General features: G+C 39.6%; 1 protein-coding gene across 1 annotated transcript in view; it reads left to right on the top strand.

The window, feature by feature from the left end:
- ABCA12 (ATP binding cassette subfamily A member 12) overlaps positions 1 to 16,866 on the top strand; it is a 221,857-nt gene that overhangs the window by 26,728 nt on the left and 178,263 nt on the right. Inside the window, exon 2 of the mRNA XM_017893499.1 lies at positions 257 to 350. Within this exon, the coding sequence (XP_017748988.1) occupies positions 257 to 350 (94 nt within the window). The remainder of the gene's footprint in view (positions 1 to 256; positions 351 to 16,866) is intronic.

The following is a 16,866-nucleotide window of genomic DNA, read 5'->3' on the forward strand; positions in this document are numbered from 1 at the left end:
GTCACGAGAAGTGATCCAAAAGAGGTCTTCAGAAGATTATTTCATGGTTTTAAGCCTGGAAAAATCATTCTTCTGTGCATTTACAGGTCTTTTACATATTAAAAAAATCATTCATTTTTTATTAATAATATCTACCGTTGGTCAAATATTCAGCTTGTGTTGAAATATTATAGTATGACACATTTGTTGTAGTCAGGTCTTAAAAATCTTTGGTTCAACAATAAAACTAACCATTTTTTCTACCATTATGTTGCAGCTTTGGACACTTGTCTTGATCTTATGGCCGGTTATTATTTTCATAATTTTGGCTATTACCCGGACCAAATTTCCTCCAACTGCAAAACCAACTTGTAAGTAAATGAAATTTGTTTCTTTCCCTAATTTTCAGATTCTAGTTAAAATTTATTTTGGTACCACTTTAGTGTTTCATTTCAATTTTTTTTTTTTTTTTTATAGTGTTTTCACTTGGAAGGATCAATACGAACAATTTGTGTGTTTTTTACCCTAGATTTTCAAGTTGGTCAGAAAGTTGAGTTTGTAATATTATGTAGAAAAATATGAAGCTTGTAGAAGCCAGAAAATATTTTAGCCTTTTTAAAATGTTGACCCATTGATTATTCATTTCATACATTTTGCCATGATATGCACAACACAAATAAGCAGCAACCTAGCGCTACATCATTCTTCACTTTTGTAATGGAAATCGTAGTCTTGTATTTGATCAACCAAACAAATGAAAATCCAGAGTAGTATGCACATCTCTTCTCTCTCTTTAGGGTTGATATTTGAGTGGTGTAAGTGTGTCAACACATTTAGTTCAAGAGAAGATTGTTCTCTAATTAGTGCTCTTTCAGTTACATTTAGTAACTGTCAAGTTGTAAAATGGGCAGAATGCCTGACACTCTGTTATTTTCTTTTGGATCCAGAATGAAAAAGTATAAAGAACTAAGAAAAGTCCTCAAAACTGAAGGGGCTTTAACCCCAGTGGTTTGACGAATGCTGTTTTCATTTTTGTTTTTTCCCTGTGAAGCCAGTTTTCTTAAAAGAGGAGGAAAAGTCAAACCAGATGCTTCTTGCTTCACGAAGCAGCCATCTCCTAAAAAGCTTCTTGTAAATCAAATTTCTGTAAATCAGATTGTATTTCACAAAATTGCGGTAATTTGCTACGTAAAAGAAGACAATGCTGAGTTATTTTGTAAAGAGAGTAAAAGTTAGTGACTTTTAAAATAATTAGTGTTTTTGAATCACCCAGTTCTAAGAAATCAGATGAGAACCATAGAATTTACATGAATCATGCGCAATTGGCTAATTCAAAATAAAATGTTAATTCAGTTAGTGGAAAGCGTTTGAACTCTTGGTGCTAGAATAAATAATTCCTTACATTTAAATAGTAATTTATTTCTGTTTTGTTTTGTTTTGTTGAGACAGAGTCTCGTTCTGTCACCCAGGCTGGAGTACAGTGGCGCGATCTCAAGTCACTGCAAGCTCCGCCTCCTGGGTTCACACCATTCTCCTGCCTCAGCCTCCCGTGTAGCTGGGACTACAGGTGCCTGCCACCAGGCCTGGCTAAATTTTTTTGTATTTTTAGTAGAGACGGGGTTTCACCGTGTTAGCCAGGATGGTCTCAATCTCCTGACCTCGTGATCCACCCACTTTGGCCTCCCAAAATGCTGGGATTACAGGCGTGAGCCACCGCACCCGGCCAATAGTACTTTATTTCTAAAGGATTTTTTTTTCAAGTCATTTGAGTTATTGATGAGATTTTATTAGATTGTTTATAAAAACAGCATAATTTTGCTCTCTTCATATTATGTGTATATTAGCTATTTATAAGAGATTGGCTCCATCGTATACTGTTGGAGTTTATATGTTCGTTTGTATCTTAAGTAGCACGGGCCTCAGAAATAATCCATTTATATATTTGTACATATCTTAAGTAGCATGGGCTTCAGGAATATCATATAAGTAGGACAAATACTCTTAAACAGTTAATATGCTAACTAGCAATTTTCCCAGGTTCAAGCAATACTCTGCCTCAGCCACCCAAGTAGCTGGGATTACAGGCAACCTGCCACCACACCAGGCTAATTTTTGTATTTTTAGTAGAGACGGTGTTTCACTATCTTGGTTGGGCTGGTCTTGACCTGGTGATCCACCGCCTCGGCCTCCCAAAGTGCTGGGATTACAGGCGTGGGCCACCAAACCTGGCCTTTTGCCCTGCTTTTGTGGTAGAAAGAGAATAACTTTGAGATGTCAGTTTGGATTTAGATGCTTTTATCCTGTTTTTTAAATTGCTCGTTTTTCTTTGTTTCTCATATATGTCTTTTATGCTGAAAGATTACAATTGGCCAATAATTCATCATAATAAAGATATTTCTTGATCTCATACTGTATACCAGACACTTAGTAAGGTGGTGACTGTATTATTCATCTCACAGTTAAGAAAACTAATGCACAGAGAAATTAAGTAACTTGACCAAGATGGTACAGTTAATAAGTAGTGGTATCAGGATTTGAAACCAAGCAGTCTGGCTCCAGAATCTGGTTTTAAGCTCATGAACTCACATTTCTTACATCTGTTAGTCAGTACTAATTTTTCACATTGCATCATTTACATTTTATAAAAGTGAACTAAAATTAGAAACTAGGACTAGAAGCACCCCTGCTTTGTCTCAATTATGAAATCAAGAAATATGGGGAGTAGGTCCAGTCCAATGTATGTATTAAGAGTTATCGTAACTATTAGTATTCAGTGCTACCTGTGTCCAACTAATTCTTCATGAATCATTGTAGCTGAAGTATCATAGAAATTAGGTCCTCTTTAATAGAGTTAAAATCACTTGTGGGCTACCGTGCTAGTGGGGCAATAGAGAAGCGAAGATGAAACTCTAGAATCCACCTCTAGATGAAACTCAGTCGTGGTGGGTCCCTTAGTTTTCATCATTAGATCATGGGTGTGCAGGAGAGCAGGGTGCAGTCTGAAATCCTACACTCATGCCCTTGTCCTCACTTCCCTGAAAACATACCACAGAAAAAGTCAGCAGCAAGAGCGACGCCAGAACACACCTCACTCCTCTGACTTTCACAACCCTCATCAGTGAGATGCCCCACAGGCTCTTTCAACATGAAGACTTTATAATAGCTCCTCTTACCAATTCAGGCACTGGAGTCATGACAACATGCATGGATCCCACAACAACTTCTGTAATACTGTGGGTACATTCTGCTCCCAGAGGAGCCAGGTAGGTCCAGGTCTGTAGGACTTGATAACTCATTTAGAACAATTATAATTAGCAACTTAAAGGATTTCCTTCATAGTGTTTTTGATTGTTGAGCATCTGGAGAAGTCTATATTTTTGATGAGAGGAAACCAGCTGCAATCCCTGACACCAGGGGTGCTGGTCCAGATAACGTACATATTCCTGACATCACCTGACTTCACTCACTCCCTTTTGTGTTGCAACAAACGGCTTCGGTAACTAGCCTCTGCAAATAATAAATCCCAGGTAAAGAAAACCTTTTAAGCCTGGCAGGCAGGCCCTAATTCTTCTCATTCAAACAGGGAAGAAATGAGCTGAGGTGCCAAGTTTGAAGTAGTTTCAATCTCTTATAATCTCCACATGCAGCAGCTTGTCAAGAGGCAAATGTTAAAGCCGAAAAACCCTGTTTAGGAACAAGGGCCAACAAAACAGCACAAATTTCCACGAGACACACTTAGACTAAGCCAAGCTGTAACATGCAGCAAGCTTATTTTGTCTCCCTTTAATACATACATACCCATGAATGTCCAGGCAAGCCGTCCCTAATTACTATGCAACTATTTTTCAAGTACAGTAAAACCCTGACAGAATGAGATAAGTAGACTCCAAACAAAAGTAGTCATGTCATGGAGTCACACTTTTGTGAAGTTACTGAAAAACAATTTTTCTATTGTTCCCTAAATACCTCTAAAAGTACAATGGAAATCGTACCGTGCAAATATGACCATACATTGCATTAAGCCCCAACTATCCCAAGGCTGTCACTTTCTAACATTCCTGGGATCTCTGCGGATAAGAAATTCAGCCCATCTCACATTTGAAAATCAGGGCTGGTGGAAGGCAGGAGCCATCCACGAACTGAATTATATCCAGATTTATATTATCACAGAGTTATACTAAATAACACCCATCCAGATGTTACTCAACAGCTTTGGTAAATGCAAGGATGTCCAACATTTTCAGCATGACTTTTTTTTTGCCTCCAAAGTATACCCTTTATCTTCAGGGATGCATAAAAGTAATAACAGGGATGAACATTTATTGAATGCTTTGCTATGTGTCAGACACTGGGCTGAGTACTTTGCATGCCTTAGTTAATACTCACATCATTTCTGTGGGCCATGCAATAGGATTGTCCCTATTTTAAAGATGAGAAAATTGAGACAGAAAAATGCGTTAAGTAATTTACCAATGTTCACATGGTTATTATGTGCTGGAGCCTGGATTTTTGAACAAGATACCTGCAGACAGGTGGTTTTATTTAGGTCATGGGTGCCACCAATGGCGGTCCTGAGGTCTGGTTCATTACAGTAACTCATTTTTCTTCCTCATACCACTTATTAGCATTATCATATATTGAGCATTGCTGTAAACATGAACTCAAGTTGTTTTTCTACTTGTTAGTAGCTCTGGGAAAAAAATGTGAGAAGGAAGATTGAAATTGTTGATCAGCAAGTGGTTGGTGGGATCCATGCATGTTGTTATGACTCCAGTGCCTGAATTGGTAAGAGGAGCTATTGTACAGTCCTCATGTTGAAAGAGCCTGTGGGGCATCTCACTGATGAGGGTTGTGAAAGTCAGAGGAGTGAGGTGTGTTCTGGACTCGCTCTTGCTGCTGACTTTTCCTGTGGTGTGTTTTCAGGGAAGTGAGGACAAGGGCATGAGTGCAGGATTCCAGGCTGCACCCTGCTCTCCAGCACACCCATGATCTAATGGTGAAAACTGAGGGACCCACAGGAAATAATTTTGTTTGCTATCTTGATTGGCTCAAAATTTACATAGGATTTTTGTTGTTGTTGTTCTGAGAAGCTCAGAATTCATCATCATTTGTCTTTTGCTGTGGATTGCCCAATCCAGTTTCTGCATTCTCATGAGTTCCAGCAACACTAGTTAGTCTTTCAGGTTAGAAACATCTGAATCATCCTTGACTACTCCCTTCCTTTACCTCCCATAACTGCTGGCATGCAAGTCAGAATCCATCTGTGCAATGTGTCCCAGAGTTACTCTGCCCTTCCATCCTTCCTGCCACCCCTTGGTTCAAGATCCCATTGTCTCATGCTTGGATTGCTTCCATAGCTTTGTGACTGTGTAAAAGTGGGTGCATGTGTGTGTGTGTGTGTGCACGCGCGCGCATGTGTGTAGGCCCTACCTCCAACTCTTTCCATGTTTCATCATCAAATAATCTTCCTAAAATACTGTTTGAGCCCATTAGGTTTCACCTTCTCATTGTCTGACTTTCAAGACCTTCAAATTCAGGATTCTTCCAACTTTGTGTTCATGCTGTTCTGCAGTAGAATGCCTGTGCTTAAGGAGTAAGTGTCTGAATGTCCTCCACACCTCTCATTCTCACTCCCACGTTGATGCATGTCCTTATATCTCCCCATGAATGTCAGTTAAAAGCCAAGCTCACATCCAAGGCGTTCCCATTTAGCCTTGTCTGATCACTCAAACCCCAATCAATTTTCCTTTATATGTCTCTGGTTGAAGTATTGGCTTATAATGGTCTTTCAGTGTTTGATGCTTCAATCTTGACTCACTCATTGGATGGATAGTACATTAATAGCGGAAATCACATCATACCACCGTACTCACAAGGGACTGCGTGATTCCTAACAGGGAACAAAGTCGGAATGCAACGGGTCAGAATCTGATACAATTTGGAAGACTGATATGGGGGACTGGATTACAAAATTCACCCAATGATAGATAGTAAAAAATACTCGATGTGAGTCTGAGATGGGTAAGGGACAAGGAGTTAGTTTGTTTTGGTTTGCTATTTACTTTTCAGATACAGGTAAATCTCACTATGGGATCAAAATAATGTCTATAATGCCCATATGGGGGGAAAGAAAACAAATGTAAAGCCCCATCACTCCTTCGCAGCTAGATCCACCTGGGAACTTCCATCACAAATATGAAAGAGTTCCAAATATGTAGGAGAGATTTTTGTGTAGGAGAATTAACCGCCTGCTTCTTGCTTAAGAAGTTTCAGAAAATTTTGGAACAGCTTTTGAATTTCACGGCCAAAGACCCATCTTGTACTTCCTCCATCAGCAGATTATAGTCAGTGACTTTTTGGGAAACATGACTGACCCTTCAAATACCAACACGGAGATAAATTCTGTGGAAGCCATAGAAACTGATTGGGATTTGACTGGGACCCTGTTTCCTCCAGTGTCCCGTGCAGAGCTGCCTGAAGCATGCAGAGGGGAGGGAGATGTGGACACGGCTGCAATCACTCACAGGGATGACTACAGCTCCTGCTGCCAGTGGTCCATCTCCCCCAGATCCTGGCCTGATTCTCATGCAATGTGGATGACCACGCCCTAATTCCAGCTAACGTGACGACAAGATTTCTCAACTAATACCCTCTTAGGCTCAGTATACAGAATTGCATCAGAGAATAGGAAATATCTGAAGTACAATAAAACTTAATTTTAACAAGTAGAAAAATTAAGAAGGGTATTTTCTCTCCATCCTGTATCATCCTCACATTGTGTGGTCTACCTGGCAAGCTTCCCAAAGGTGATTGTCTCAGTGAAATTGGCCATACAAATGTCTCTTGGTTTTTACTCCTTTTCTCTTTCCTTCATAAGAGCAGAGGGCCTTTTGTCAGACAGGGCCTCCTGTCAGATAGGGAGTGCTAATGCCCAAGTCTATCCAATAAATAAAGATGAATGGTTGAATATTTATAATATCTTTATAACATATATATTTTTTTGAGATGGAGTCTCTCTCTGTCACCCAGGCTGGAGTGCAGTGGCGCGATTTTGGCTCACTGCAACCTCTGCCACTCGGGTTCAAGTGATTCTCCTGCCTCAGCCTCCTGAGTAGCTGGGGTTACAGGTACTACAGGTTACATTAGCCAACATGCCTGGCTAATGTCAGATTTACCTGGATCTGAAAAGTAAATAGCAAAAACAAAACAAAACTAAGCTAAACAAAACCTTGGTATACTTAGATTAGTGCCTGCTATATGGTAAGAGCTATAAAAGTGTTGGACATTATTTTCTATACTGTATTATTTATACTATATATGTATAGAGTATAGTACCTATCCTTGAGTATCATGAAGATAATCTAGTATCTTGTCATCATTTGTCAGATGAGGAAACTGAGGCTCAGAAATTTTAAGAGACTTTATGGGGCCAGGTGCCATGACTCATGCCTATAATCCCAGCAGTTTAGGAGGCTGAGCTGGGTGGATCACCTGAGGTCAGGAGTTCGAGACCAGCCTGGCCAACATGGTGAAACCCCAACTCTACTAAAAATACAAAAAATTAGCTGGGCCTGGGGGTGGGCACCTGCAATCCCAGCTACTGAGTAGGCTGAGGCAGGAGAATTGCTTGAACCCAGGAGGCAGAGGTTGCAGTGGGCTGAGATCACACCATTGCGCTCTAGCCTGGACAACAAGAGTGAAACTCCATCTCAAAAATGACAACAAAAATAAGAAATTTTAAGAGACATTATTAAAGTTTCACATTTATTCTTGCCATCATCACATATTTAAAGGGCACCTGTTGCATCTATTAGCACTAATTAAGAAAGCCATGACCCCTCACAGCAATCAAGCCTATAAGAGAGCAATAAGTATATCAGAAACTATTGCAATGTGAAAAATTCCACAGTGGAGGTAGGTCCAAGACAGAAGCAAAGAAGCTGGAGTCAGTAACTTTGCCTGGGACCAAGGCAAGTGCAGTACAAAATTAGAGGGTTTGAAAAAACTCAGTGATCAAGATCAATAATAGTTCAAGAGAGTATTTTACAAAATCAAAATTAATGCAAAACCTTATGATGAATAAAATATCAATATTTAAAGTAAAAACAGGATCAGGGTTACCAACTTTTCTTTTTTCTTAGCTTCAATGTGGAGTTCAGTGCTAAGACTTAGCATGAGTCTTGAAGAATGAGTAGGAGTTTGTCAGTTAGATAACCAATGTCGTTCCATTTCTTCCAGAAAGCAGCTTACATGAGTGAGGACACAGAATGTGAAAGAGTTAGATGTGCCAGGAATTTGGAATCTCTTTTGCCTGAAAGAAGAAGATGCTTGTTGAGTACTGAGAGATAAGGCTGTTTGGTCCAAACCAAAAGTATTAGACTTTGTTTCTATTTTTTGAGACAGAGTCTTGCACTGTCGCCCAGACTGGAGCATAGTGGTGTGATCTCGGCTCACTACAACTTCTGCCTCCCGGGTTCAAGCAATTCTCCTGTCTCAGCCTCCCAAGTAGCTGGGACTACAGGTGCACACTATCATGCCCAGCTAATTTTTGTATTTTTAGTAGAGACAGGGTTTCACCATGTTGGCTAGGCTGTTCTCAAACTCCTGACCTCAAGTGATCCACCCACCGCGGCCTCCCAAAGTGTTGGGACGGATTACAGGTGTGAGCCATCGCATCAGGCCTAGATTTTATTTTAAAGGTGATGAGAAGCCATTGGATTTTTTTTAACTAAATTAGTTTTATTTTAAAATGTTTAGAGATTTTTCTGACTCTAGATATACATGCTCATTATTAAAAATTAAATAATGAGATATGAGTAGTATATTGTAAAACATGGAAGTCCTGCATAATCTCACCCTCTAAAGAGAACCATTGTTAACATTTCAGTGTACATTTGCTAGGACTTTTTTCTATGCATATACCAAATACTTGCAAATACACATACATAGGCACACACGCACACACATGTGTACAAGCAAATACAACAGGACCATTGGGACTAGACAATAGCTTAGAAGGTGTTCCTGCAGCTGTGTGGGAGATGGTTTTAAGGAGCAGGAGCTGGTGGCTGGATTGGGAATTCTGGTGTTAAGACTTCCACTTCAGTCTTCTTTTTCATGATCTCTTGATTGCCCAAGAGAAATAGTAACTGAGGTTAAAAGAAATCTGTGTACTTCTCTATCAGAGCTAGCTATTTCCTTAGGCTTTTTAAACACCCCATTCTTCAATCCTCCGTTTTCTTTTCAGATTTTAAAATCCAGATTTCTTTTAAAATAGAGAATTACTTTTATACTATGAAGGTTTTCAATGCAAGGTTAGCCATAACCCTCTAATTTCAAATTGTCCAAAATAAGATGTACACAGTTTAGGAGAAATTTGGGAAGTGAAAATGGAGCAAATTAAGGAGAAAGTAATACAGAAATCACATGCTATTACCAATATTTTTCTTTTGTCTTTTCTCTATTTTGGAGATTGACAAACATATGTACCCAGCTACTCTACCTCAATCAAAACGATGCTGAAATAGAGAGATGGCAGAGTATTACCCTAGGCTTTCTGATTTGGCATCTGGAGGTGGAGGTGGAGTTGGAGGTGGTGGTGAGTGGGATGGTGTTGAGGACCAGAGAGTTTAAATTTTGAAGAACTCACCAGGTGATTCTTATGCTACTTCAAGTTTGTGAACTACTTTTTCCTTTCTTTTCAACTTAAAAATAATTTTAGATCAGTGTGCATTTTTGACTTGCTCATCACTGTGAAAACAAACCAGAGAATGGATTTAATTCTTTGAATAATCACAGAGAAGAACTTGCTTTCACCTGAGTTAGCTTGCAGGCTTTCAGTGGCTGCCAGCATCCTATCCTTCTTTTCAGCATTCAGTCTTTCACTGTGATCCTCAGGATATCAGAAGTCGTATACCATTCTTCATGTCTTATATTGAAGACACATTTTTAGGACAGCTGAAAAGAGGAGCAAACCTCCTCTCAGAGAGTCCTGTTGGAGCAGTGTCTAAGGAAGGACGTGTTCACAATTTCCTGAATTGGTGTTTTTCCAAGATGACTTCATTGATGAGTTACATGCCCAGGGAACCCAGGTCCATGCAAACAAGCGCTTCCCACTCTAGCTTTATAACACTGCACTTCTGGCTTCATAACTATCAAAAGAATGAGAACTGTCAAAATCTTTTCATTATTTTGAAATTGCTGCCCTATGTGGAGATGGTAAAAAAAAGATGCTTCTGGAGATTTATATTCTACAAGGATGTGCCTAGGGCTGTAAAGAGCAGGACTATGTTCTGACCTCAAGTTGCTTACAATCAAATTGTAAAGTGAAGAAACACACAAGATAGATTACGGGCCATAATATATTTTTAAAAACAAAAGTTAAATGTAATTAAAGTAAAAATGTTAAGTATGGATCTTGGCACAGTACTTTGCACATAATGGGAACTCAAATATTTATTAATAGTGACATGTCACAATTGTGCAGATAGAAAATAAATATTAAGTAGGCAGCATTGGCAATGAAAACTACTGGATGTTTAGAAAGGAAAAGATTGCTGTGAATTAGGGTAATCAAGAATTACTTCAGGATTAAATTCATCTTGGAAGGAAAACAGTCAATATGCAAAAAGAGGAAGTGGCTTTCAAGAGGCGGAAGTGGCATGATCAAGATCTTGGAGGCAGAGCTTCTCAGGCATAACTGGCTAAAAATAGGTAGATTAGTCTAGCCAAATTAGAGTGTTTTGCTTGAGAGTAGACTGGGAAACAGAGGGAGACACGATCTCTACAAAAAAATAAAAATAAAAAATTAGTCATATGTGGTGGTATGTGCCTGTGGTGCCAGCTACTTGGGAGGCTGAGTTGGGAAGATCACTTGAACCTGGGAGGTCGAGGCTGCAGTGAGCCATAATTGTGCCACTGCATTCCAGGCCTGGGCAAGAGAGAGTAAGACCCTGTTTCTAAAAAAAAAAAAAGAAAACAAAAAAAGATCAATTTGAGTGGGGTTGCATCATGTGGGGTTTTGAATACTAGACTAGGAGTCTAGATTTTATCCTGTAGTAATGGAAACATTGGAAGTCTGTGAAGAGTTATTTAATTTTGTGTTTTCCAGCGTGGGAGGTAAACTAAAGGAAGTTTGTGAAGTTTTCCACCATAATTGTTTATATCCATCCAGATGTTTACATCACAGGCTGTATTAGTTATCTATTGCTCTATAACAACTTGCCCATCAAAATTTAGTGGTAACAACAATAAACAAACATTTATCATCCTCCATTTTCTAGGGGTCAGTTTTTTTTTTTTTTTTTTTTTTTTTTGAGACAAAGTCTCGCTCTGTCGCCAGGCTGGAGTGCAGTGATGTGATCTCGGCTCACTGCAACCTCCACTTCCTGTGTTCAAGCGATTCTCCTGCCTCAGCCTCCCAAGTAGCTGGGATTACAGGCACGCGCCACCATGCCCAGCTAATTTTTGTATTTTTAGTAAAGATGGGTTTTCACCATGATGGCCAGGATGGTCTCGATCTCTTGACCTTGTGATCTGCCCGCCTTGGCCTCCCAAAGTGCTGGGATTATAGGTCTGAGCCACCGCACCCAGCCAGGGTCAGAAATTAAAGAGTGACTTAGCCACATGGCTTTGCCTTGGCGTGTCTCATGAGTTTGCAGTCAGGATTTGGGCTAGGACGTCAGTCATCCAACAACTCAAGTAGGGCTGGAAGATCTGTTTCCAAGGTGGATAGCTCATGTGGCTGGTGCATTGGCACTGACAGTTGGTGGGAGGCCTCAGCTTCTCCCCTACTGGGCCTTGAGGCTACTTGAGTGTCCTCAAGACAGGGTGACTGGCTTTCCCCAGAGCAAGCAATCCAAGATAGGCAGAAACTATCCTTTTTCTGTCCTGCCCTTAAATGACTTAGAGCATCACACTGCCACATTCTATTCATGAGAATAGGTGCTTCAGCCTGATTCATATTTAAGGGAATTAGGCTCCACCTTTTGAAACGAAAAGTGCCAAAGATTCTGTGGACACATTTTAAAAGCATCACACAGTCTAATAAGATTCAATGGTGCAATAACAAAGGGCATAAACATGCTTGCAATATTCAGCCCCATCATGGCAGTGTCCTTATCTGCTTTGGGCCACACTGAATTCCTAGTACCCAGCAGGGCCTGCACATTGAGGCATTCATTAAATGCTTTTGAGCTATTACTGTTTTACAGATGGAGACATTTACTTTCAAAGATTTTAGTGACAGGCCTCACTAAGTGTTGAAGCAAGATTTAATTTGTTCTTACTTCCCATTTCTTCTTTCTACTCTCTATGCTATCTGTCAAACGGAGTCACTCACGTCTGTAGAGATGCTCACCTTGCTGTTGGCACAGCTAACAGAATTACTCTCTGGAATATTGCCTGGTACTTAGTCACCTAACAAATATTTGTTGAACAAATGAATGAATTTGGTGCAACAATAATTGAAGGCTGGAAGTTTAAAGAAATCTGTTCAAATTTACTTACAAGTCAGTGGAAAAAGAGAATACAATCCGGAGTAGTTGCCTTTTGTGCAAGTTATTATTTTGTCATGTTTGCTGAAAGGGCACCATGTTCAAAGGGCAGAAGTTAGATATTCTGAATATAGAAGAGATGGAACTCCTGGAGTTTGAGAAGCTTTTTGATAACCACACAGAAGGATTCTATGGCAAATGAACTTCCTATTGTTGAATCATTGTTTTGAACATAGTCTTTTCAAGAGTGGTAATATCGTAGGGGGTGTGGGGGCTGGGATAAGTGTGGATCAGCTGGAATTCCTCCCATTTGAGTAGTCTTGTACTTTGACATTTAACCCACAAAGAGAAACAAATGAATTATGATACCACATGGCATACCTAAACTTTCATACACCTCTCTACACAGCTGTAACATGGTTTATTCTGGAAAAATTTTGGACCAGAATTGAACCTAACTCCCGTGAAAACTTCACTTACCTCCACTGAATCCTGTTAGCTTTGATTAGCTGTTTTTAGGTTTTATGATAAGCAGAGCTCTGAAAATCAGGGAAAAAAAATTATAGATCTTTATTAAGCACATTACATTCCTTTCAGAGACATATCCAAGAACTGAAATTTAAGGTCTTTATTTTGTTGATTTATCTTTGGTTTTATGTGGAAATTTGGCATTAAATATATAATCCAGAAGGTATATAACAGGGACCAGTGTATTTCATAGGCAGGTTTAGCTTTAGGGATTTTATGGAATTTGTTAACATTAGGTAGTATTAACGTAGCCAAACTTCCAGAACAATAAGCAATCAGTTTTTCTGCAATGTTAGTGCAAAGAGTATTAAATTTTAGCTCAAATAAAACTGAAAGCAAATGAACAAGAGTGGAATTAGGTTAATCATAAGCTTTAGGAAGGTTGCTCAACGTATTACAGCCATGATTGCAGTCCTTGCTTTTGTTACATAGATTTCTAGCACCTAGATGTGCACACCCCAAAACACTCAGCTATTTGTCAAGCAAATATTATTTATTATAGCATCATATGGAATCTAAAGGAAAAGAACCCAGGATTCTTAGGTAAAAACATGGATAATCAAGTTACAGTAACTGTAAAATCCATAATCTATTACATAATCAAGTGTGAGAGCAGGAACAAAGAACCATCAATGCACTAAGATTTTTAGAAAAAAAAAAAAACAAGATTTTTGGAGGCTAGAGAAGTTAGGTAAAGCTTAATAGCATAAATAGGACTTAAGCTGTGTCCTTAAAAAAAACTAATAGGATACTTGGATTTGCATGGATAAGAGTGGGGAGTTTTGTAAGGAAAGGAAGAGAATGAACAATTCCGTGAAGGTGAGAATGAAGGGTTTTATGTTGCTTCAGGGAACTTTCTCTGAACCTCTATACTAGGTCAGTTTTCACTCCTACACCAGCCCTCCTTTATAATTGTAATTGACTAAGTATGCATTTATTTGATGTTTGTGCCTCTGGTCTTCCCTTCATAGGATCTATACCTAAGTCTGTTTTTCCCACCAAAAACAAGCAGTGCCTAGCATATCAGATACTTAACAGATAAGGAAATGCCCCCTTTTTCCTAACTTCCATTAGATTCTGCTGGGAAATGAGTTTGAATCTGTAAAACTGGACCAAGAGACCCAAAGTCGTAAATACCAGGGTGAAGATATAGGAATATCTTTATCCCATAAGCAATGAAGAATGACCCATGGCAATAAAAATATGGAGTTTTGTGCATATTAATCAGATAGTGTCAGAAGGCTGGACCTGGGCAAGGAAAGGCTGGAGGAAGAAAAATAATGATGCAGTTATTGAAATTATAATATAAAAAGTAGTGGGTACTCTCACTAATAAAATTGGAGAAACAAAAATGGAGAAGAATGAGTAAGTCTTAAAGATATTGGGAAGAGAGAGTAGTAGAATATGGTGGAGACTAGATCTGGGGGACAAAGGAATGGTTTGAAATAAAAGCACTCTTCTGGCTTTTGATTTGGGAGTGTGAGAAAACAGAATAGTGACAATAATGATTTTTTTTATGTAACTTGTCTTTCAATTCTTGTACCAAACCTGAGAGATTAATTACTGTGATTTCCATTTCCAGATGAGAAAAATCAAAACTCAGAGAAGCAAGTAAAGCCTAATGATCAAACCCCTGGGCCTTTGGTCAGGGTACTCAATTCGAGTCTCACCTTGACCTTTGTGTCACTGGGAAGTTAATTCTTCTGTGCCTCAGTTGGGGATAATCAAAGAATCTACTTCATAGCATTGTTGGGGTGTAAAATAAGAGAATAAAACTAATAAAACAGCATGTAATAAGATAATTTGTGGTATCACACAAAAGGATGCCTGCAGTCTATAGATGCATATAGCAAGGACTCAATAAAAGATTACTACGAGTAGGTAACTTGCCCAAGATTAAACAGCTAGTAAATGGCAGAGCTTCCTATTTGAACCCAGGTCTTCTGGTGTATTTGTTATACACATTGTTATGCATGTCCTTGTGAAGAGACCACCAGACAGGCTTTGTGTGAGCAATAAAGCTTTTTAATCACCTGGGTGCAGGCAGATTGAGTTCAAAAAAGGAGTCAGCAAAGGGAGATAGGGGTGGGGCAGTTTTATAGGATTGGGTAGGTAGTGGAAAATTATAGTCAAAATTACAGTCTCTTGCAGGCAGGGGCAGGGGTCACAAGGTGCTCATTGGGGTAGCTTTTGAGCCAGGAGAAGGAATTTCACAAGGTAATGTCATCAGTTAAGGCAGGAACTGACCATTTTCACTTCTTCTGTGGTTCTTCAGTTGCCTCAGGCCATCTGGATGGATATATACATCCAGGCTTGGGCTCAGAGGCCTGACATTCCTGTCTTCTTATATTAATAAGAAAAACAAAACAAAATAGTGGTGAAGTGTTGGGGCAGTGAAACTTTTTGGGGGTAGTATGGAGAGATAATGGGTGAGGTCTCTCAGGAATGCTTCAAGTGGGATTAGGGGAGGCATGGGAACCTAGAATGGGAGAGATTAAACTGAAGAAACATTTTGGGGTAAGGGGTGATAGTGTGGGGTTGTTAGAGGGAGCATTTGTCGTATAGAATGATTGGTGATGGCCTGGATGCGGTTTTGTATGAATTGAGAAACTAAACGGAAGACATAAGGTCCAAATAAGAGAAAGAGAAAAACAAGTATTAAAGGACTAAGAATTAGGAGGACCCAGGACATCCAATTAAAGAGTGCCTAAGGGGGGTCAGTGTGATTATTTGCTTGGTTGGTGAGTTTTGGGGTTCCATCCTTGAGTTTTTTTATGTTGTTATATGCCAGGCCAGATTGATTTAGGTGAAAACAACATTCTTCATTTAAAAATGTACAGAGTCTTCCTTTTTCAGCAGTAAGTTGAGGCCTATTCCTGTCTTCTTATATTAATAATAAAACAAAACAAAATAGTCGTGAAGTGTTGGTGTCATGAGGGGACAGGAAGCTGTTCAGTCCTATTTGCAAATTGATTTTGGGGAATAAGGAAAACTAGTGTACATGTACCTGTCCAACTGATAGGTAGACACATGTAGGTGGAGGAGCCACAGAGGAAGAAGAGAACTTTGCAAGGCAAAACTGGAAATGTAAAGTGAAAAGCTGAGAGGGAGCACCAAAAGAGATGTCTTGCACCCAGACTCTTAGGGACTTAGTGAGAGGAGCAGCTATTAGAGGTTGTAATGGGGATTGATGGGGCAACTGGGTAGAGGGGGTGGTTCGATTTTTATGGTATATTAGAACGCGTATAGTGTCTATAAGTAACCTTTCACTGCTATTCATGGGAGTGAGTATAAGCAAGCAAGAGGAAGGGTTAGGAGGAGTCTGGAGAACAAGGGGAAAGTAGCCAAGGATGGAATGAAATGCAGGGCAAATGTCTTAAAGGAAATGAGAGGTTCTAAGAGGCGGGCTAGTGGCTTGTGATCTACGTGGAAGAGGTTATGAAAGGATGATAGAATGGCATGAGCTTGTGAGGCTGGAAGGAGGTATTTTCCTTGGTCTAAGAACCATTTGTCTTGAGTGGGAAGGGTTCGATAGGTGGAAAACTTCAGTGGGAGAAAAAGTAGGAGTGACTGATAAGAAGGAGAAAAACTGGCCATGAGGGACAGAAGCTCGAATGCCAGCTGCTTCTTTAGCTACCTTAGCATAAGTGTTGCCCTAAGCAGTGGGGTCTGAGGCCTTTTGATGGCCTTTGCAGTGAAGGACTCCCGCATCCTTTGGAAGTAAAGCGGCCTTGAGAAGGGTTTTTAATTAAAGAGGCATTAATGATGGAGGACCCTTGCATAGTGAGGAAACCTCTTTCAGCCCATATAACAGCATGGTGGTGCAGGATATGGAAGGCATATTTAGAGTCAGTGTAAATATTGA

Source organism: Rhinopithecus bieti, unplaced genomic scaffold, assembly GCF_001698545.2.
Source record: "Rhinopithecus bieti isolate Rb0 unplaced genomic scaffold, ASM169854v2 scaffold_23918, whole genome shotgun sequence".
Taxonomy (NCBI): Eukaryota; Metazoa; Chordata; class Mammalia; order Primates; family Cercopithecidae; genus Rhinopithecus; species Rhinopithecus bieti.